Source organism: Panicum virgatum, chromosome 4N (assembly GCF_016808335.1).
Source record: "Panicum virgatum strain AP13 chromosome 4N, P.virgatum_v5, whole genome shotgun sequence".
In the NCBI taxonomy this organism is placed as follows: Eukaryota; Viridiplantae; Streptophyta; class Magnoliopsida; order Poales; family Poaceae; genus Panicum; species Panicum virgatum.
Window position 1 is genome coordinate 42245401 of NC_053148.1, and position 6200 is coordinate 42251600.

At 44.9% G+C, this 6200-nt stretch overlaps 1 protein-coding gene across 1 annotated transcript; it reads right to left on the reverse strand.

Annotated features, from left to right (window-relative positions):
• Positions 1–4287: 4287 nt before the first annotated feature.
• On the reverse strand, positions 4288–5884 carry LOC120671226 (oxygen-evolving enhancer protein 2, chloroplastic-like). The gene is made up of 3 exons (XM_039951508.1): positions 5278–5884; positions 4851–5134; positions 4288–4758 (listed from the first exon to the last, which is right to left on the reverse strand). Exons 1-3 carry the CDS (start codon positions 5690–5692, stop codon positions 4498–4500), a joined length of 960 nt encoding a protein of 319 aa, XP_039807442.1. The 5' UTR covers positions 5693–5884; the 3' UTR covers positions 4288–4497.
• Positions 5885–6200: the final 316 nt, after the last annotated feature.

Genomic DNA, 6200 nt, shown 5'->3' on the forward strand with positions numbered 1-6200 from the left:
CATAAGGCCAAGGGAAAGAAAGCCAACAAAGTGGTGAGATCAAAAAGCTTTTGGAAAAATGTTAACATGGTAGCTAATTTCTTTGAGCCATTGGCTAATGTGCTTTTTTTTTGGGAATTCATTGGCTAATGTGCTAAGGAAAAATGGACAGTGATGTAGTAGAGATGGGATTCTTCCATGGATTAATGCTTGAGACAAAGAAAGAAATTTCTGAGAGGTTTGACAATGATGAGAGTCGCTACAAAGTTGCTTGGGATATTCTTGATAAAAGATGGGACAACAAGATCAAGATTCTGTTTATACTGCACTTAGGCAGCCCTAGTGTTGCTTTACTTGAATAATACTCAATCTATAACTTTTGATTCTTTAATTTTCCACTCATCAATTTTTCTCATTAATGTTTCTTATATTGGTATAAATCATAGGCATCTCTGCATCCTAAACCATTTCGCCTTGGAAAATTTGACGAAAAAGATCTGGTCAAGTCCCTTAAAAATTTGTACGAGCCAGAGGATATTGTAATTGCCCATCATGTAAGTACAAGCTTTTAATTTGTACTATCCGAAAGCTTATGGTAAATATTTGATTTTGACTCCTTTCTATAATTTGGTCATACGCAGATATTTCTACCAATGTTCTGGACTAATCGTTGGATATTATATGTAATTAACTTTCGTCACAAACAAGTTGATATCTTGGATTACCTTGGAAAAGATGAGGGCAGACATTTAGTCCATCATCTTACATTCAGGAAAAAGATATTAGACAGGTTCCACAAAGTGTTAATTAAAGTAACCAATAAAAGAATCACTGATTAATGAATGGTACTAGGCTTTCTACCAACGGTGAACCATAAATAGCAGAGATCGAGCCAGGTTAAACATATCAAGGGAAATCGGAGCGAGAACTGGTGGGTGAAAGGGTCTATCTAAAACTTCAACCTCATAAACAAATCACAGTGTCAGGAAAAAGGCAGCACAAACTGAGCCGTACTATGTCCATTTGAAATTCTAGATAAGATTGGAACTTTCGCTTATAGATGGAAATAGCCCGTTTGATCGATGGTACATCCTGTTTTCCACGCGTCTCAATTAAAGAAGAGATAAAGCCAAAATGCGGCGATCACTCCAGAATTCCCTCTTACAGGACCAGAAGGCAAGTTTCAAGCCGAGGCAGTGCCATCATTAGAAAGTCTGGCAGCATTAGTAGGGTTGCTTTCCCAGTTTTCCTTCAGCACTATAATGATGACAAATGAGAGATTGATTATAAATTCCCAGTAATTTCTTAACACCCATCTTATACATCTTAGGTTCATTATTTAATTCAATATTTGGTACTAATTCTATATGTAACCCATGCCTCTGAAAAATACAGGAATTCAGTTCTGAGCTTAGGGCCAAGTTTCTTCATTACATGATATTCCATAGCCAAAATGAGGTGGAACTCTCTGATGACATAACCAAACTATGAGTTTAGAAATACATTTGTTTTTCATGTGATGTGCTGTTGGCAAGGACAAAACTGATTTACAACAGTAGTAGTTCTTACGCCTGTAAATAACTACTTTGTCTATGGATGCAACATTGGTGTAAACAAATTCTCGACTTCTGCAAACAAATTCTGGAGCCAACGCTCATTCCCCTACCACACTCCACTCATGCCATCCAATGGCATTTGATGGCATGTCACTCAACTCTCCATCAGGGGTGGAACTGCATGGTCGCGTCGGGGTCCGCCGACCCCGACGACTTCCGTGAAACTCTCAGTAGCTATCAAATTTTCACCATGTAGGACCCCAGTAAAAAATCAACAAGACCCCAGTAAGCCCAGCCCAAGTAGCACCGTAGCAGGCTAGCAGCTCGTTGCAAGTTGCAGAGCAAAATGCACAACCATAAATTGGCCCAAGCCAATGTATACTAGCATATAAAACTTGGCCCAGGAGGGCAGAGGCATACTAGGGTCCATCAGGCAGAGGCAACAACAAGAAAACGATCCCACCCACAAAAATCGATCTACAGTCTGACAGCGACTCTTCCTTTTCTCTCTGCGACTATTCCTCTTCTCTCTTGTGCCGACTCAATCAAGGCCAACTGGCCAAATCGACCTACTCTCGTGCATCTGCTCGGCCATGAATCATGATAGGAGCCAGCCTCGGAGGAGGTAACCCCAACTGCTACTCAATTAATAATCTAGTTCCTTCTTACTTGATTAGTTGATTATTACTTAGGGTTTTTCTTTTGGGTTGGAATCAGCAGGGATCTTAGGTTTTAATATTTTTATTTTTTTGTTTCAGCAACGTGATGGGAAAGCATAATCAAAGTGAATTTTTTCTTGCTTGCATCCTAGGAAAAAACTTTATTCAATAGTTCTGCTCCTCGTTCCAACAATCCAACAAAATGTCAGGTAAGAAAAGGTGCAAATTAGGTACTTTTGTTTTGCATTCAGTATCTAATTTAGTGTTAAATTATGTTGACACTTGAAAATTGACTAACTTGATAGGAAATCAATGCACGCTGGAACGATTCTTGAAAAGGAAATCATCCCCAGCTACTGCTGATGATAGTCCTGGTAGAGGCACTTCAAGAAGAGTTGGTGATGCATTAAACACCAATCATTCTACTCATCATTCTTCACGAATCTCATGTCGTGAGGTAAAGTTTGATGAGCTTCCATATGATCCAGCAGATAGAAGGAGAATATTAGATTACATAGGCCAAACACTACAAGATGACGTAAGACGAAAGTATCTGATTAGAGGCCCTTTTAAACCACAACCTGGTTTTAAGTTTCCAGAAACAATGATAACTGGTCATCCACGTCGATGTCAACCTACATGGTTCACAACATACAATTAGCTAGAGTATAGTGAAAAGGTGGATAAGTGTTTTTGTTTCTACTGCTACATGTTTAGAGATTGCCACAAGGGCCAAAGTGGGAATGATGCATTTGTAATTGATGGTTGGGATGGCTGGAACAAATCTGAGAGGCTTCGAGATCATGTAGGCACCAAATGTGATAGTTTTCATAATACAGCTGTGAAACGATGTGAAAATTTGTTGAAGCCTGGCCAATCAATTGGTGCTCAATTGAACAAGCTTAGTAATATCACTAAAGAGCAGCAATTGATTAGGTTGAGAACTTCAATTAAAGCTGTCCGATACTTGTTTAATCAAGGTTTAGCTTTTCGTGGCATGAAGGTATTGAAACTCTCTCCTGAAGTTATTGAAGTGCTTAGCAATCTGAACAAGCTTAGTAATATCACTAAAGAGCCTTAGCTTGTCCAATACTTCAATAACTTCAGGGTACAGATTGCTAAGGCATTCAAATTTGAGAGCTTGATGGAATTGGCTAAGTCACACCCTGATGATTTCAATTCAACACAATTGAAGGATCTTGGTCGCGAGCTTCCGATTTACATTGATAATGTGCGAGCTGATGAAAGATTTGCCAATTTGAATACTATTTTTGAGCTTGCTAGGTTGATGGTGGATACTCAAAAGAATCTTTCTTTTTCTTTGGTCTACCGGCTTCTCAAGCTAGTACTAGTTCTTCCTATTGCCACTGCATCGGTCGAGAGATGCTTTTTAGTAATGAAAATTGTGAAGACAATATTGCGAAATCGTATTGGCGATGAATTTATGAACGATTGTATCATATGCTTTGTGGAACAAGGATTTCTAGCCAAAATTCCAATTGATGATGTGATAGATCGCTTTAACAAGATGGAGGATCGTAGCTGCAGAAAGAAGAAATAATAAGGCAGCTACTACTGTGAAAGGATGAAAATTTATTTTGTATTTGTCACAACATTCCCTTTGTACTTTTATCAATTATCGACATTGTGCATGATACTATATTTCCAAGTTGGTATTGTAAGTTTGTTCCGACCTCCGTGCCTTTTTTTTTCTGGCTTCGCCCCTGCTCTCCATGATGGCTACTTATACCATCTGTAAATTGCTTCTACTTGGCATGGCTTGGGAGAGAGGAGTGACCCCATATATAGGACTCCATAGCCCATATGGTGTTGCCATGTGTCCACTTTCTATACTCTTCTACAATTCTAGAGTTTCTCCATCTTTATCCTATCAAACAAATATATATCTTCTCTAGAACATTTCACACTGTCATCAGTGAGCTGGTGGTCATGACTATATTGTGTGTCAAATGTTCTTGTGTGGATGAATGTGGAGAAGAAATCCCCCTGGAAGAAGCTTGCACTACTATCTACTTTTAGATGATGGGAGGAAGTACTAGTATATCACGCACCCCCTACCTAGAGCACCAAGATACAAAAACGAAGCATTATTAGTACTAGGAGTTCTTAAACATCGTGAGAGCAGAAATCAATCCTTGCAGGGACGAAATGGAGCTCTCCTTGGTCTTTGTTCTCATGTACAATCAAAGGCCGGAGCGCACACGCATGCCCAACCTCTATCTACGTAAGCATCCCTGAACCAAAAGAAACAAATTCCGGCACACAGATGATGCGTGCACTGCTTATGCGACGCTGAAGGAGCTGGCTGCCTTCTCGACGCCCTTCCTGGCGCCCTTGAACCACCTCTTGTCGCCGGCCTGCGCCTTGCAGATGTAGAGCTTGCCGTCCGAGACGGTGGCCGTGATGAGCTGGTGCTTGCCGCCCTCGTCGCCGTCCGCCGTCCTGGTCAGCACGGACACGCTGTAGTACTGCTTCCCGTCCACCACTGGCGCCGAGCTCTCCAGGATGTTGGCCGTGGCCACCGCGTCGGTCTCGAACCCGCCCTGCACGCGCGCGCAAGCACCGCCGGTAAGTAGCCGTCGCCGGAGCGGAGGTCGCCGGAGAATCAGCAGATGCATGCGAGGTAGCTACGAACCTCGGAGTCCGTCTTGCCGGCGTAGGCCTGCTTGCCGAGGAGGTAGTCGACCTGGGCGAGGAACTCCTCGGGCGAGCCGTAGTCGGTGATGGTCTTCTTGGTGGTGGGCTGGACGATGACGGAGACGTTGCTGTTGGCGTCGAAGTTGTCCTCGTAGCGGAGCACCTGGCCGGGGAACTCGCGCTCCTTGCTGGGGTTCCACTTGGACGGGATCAGCAGCTTGAAGCCGTCGCCGCTGTAGGCGATGAATTCCGTGTTCGTCTTGGGCTTCCCGAACACGTTGGCTGCGAGCGCAATCGGCCGATTGCATCCGCGCGTGTCAATCAAGAACCGATCGATCGATCTCAAGCCGGCCAATATAGCTAATAAGAGCTGGGATAGACGTTGGCGTCTCAAATCTATCGATCGAGAACGCTAAGCTCGTTACCTGCTTCTCCGTAGGCGGCGGCGGCGGGGTTCACCTTGGCGCCGACGGCGGCGGCGCCCGCGAGGAGCGTGAGCGCGGCGCGGCGGGTGACCGCGGCGTCGCCCTCGGCGGCGGCGTCCTGCGGCTTCTGCGCCCTGCACACGAGCTGCTGGGCCCGCGGCGCCTGGGGGCGCGCCGAGGCGGCGGCGGCGCCGAAGCGGGCGGTGGACTGGTGGAGGAAGCAGGTGGTGGACGCCATGGCTTGCTGCTCGCCGGCTGCTTCTCCTGGCCTCCTGCGACTGTCTCCTCTAGAGTCTAGACGAGCTGTGGATGCGCCGGGCGCTACGAGTGTTAACGAGAGGAGGGGGCGGTGGGGTCGGCTGGGCGGCAGGCGGATGGAGTTTGGATCAGGGGATAAGGCTCCGCGACGCGTCATTGGGCCACGTCGGACCGCGATGTTTGGGCGATGCTGCTCCAACTCTCCTCTGCCTCCGCACAGCACTTTGCTTTTGGCCGGCGCCGGCGCGGAGCTCTCGTCCTCCCCGAGCTCCCTCCCCAGCGCCGGAGTGGCAGCCGTGGAGGGAGGAGAGGGTGCGCTCGCGACGCGAGATTTTAATTGGTAACAAATGTTTCCAAAACAATTCGTACATCGCAGTATATTAACATTGTTTTGAACCCACATTAAATAATATTTTATCTCTTCTCAACCATTATTTAAAATTTTTCACACGTCGATTATCAAATTACTTTAATGAATCGCAGCATGAAAACCAGGAAAAATATATGAGCAAACTGACAAAATTCAGCTTCTCATAGAAATTACCCAACTTTAATTAGATATACTGCTAAAGTTTTACTAATTTCTATTGGGTTGACATCCTAAATAAGATCCTACTGTGCTACTGATCTACAAAACAAAAACCCTCTTCTAGAACTAAGATACT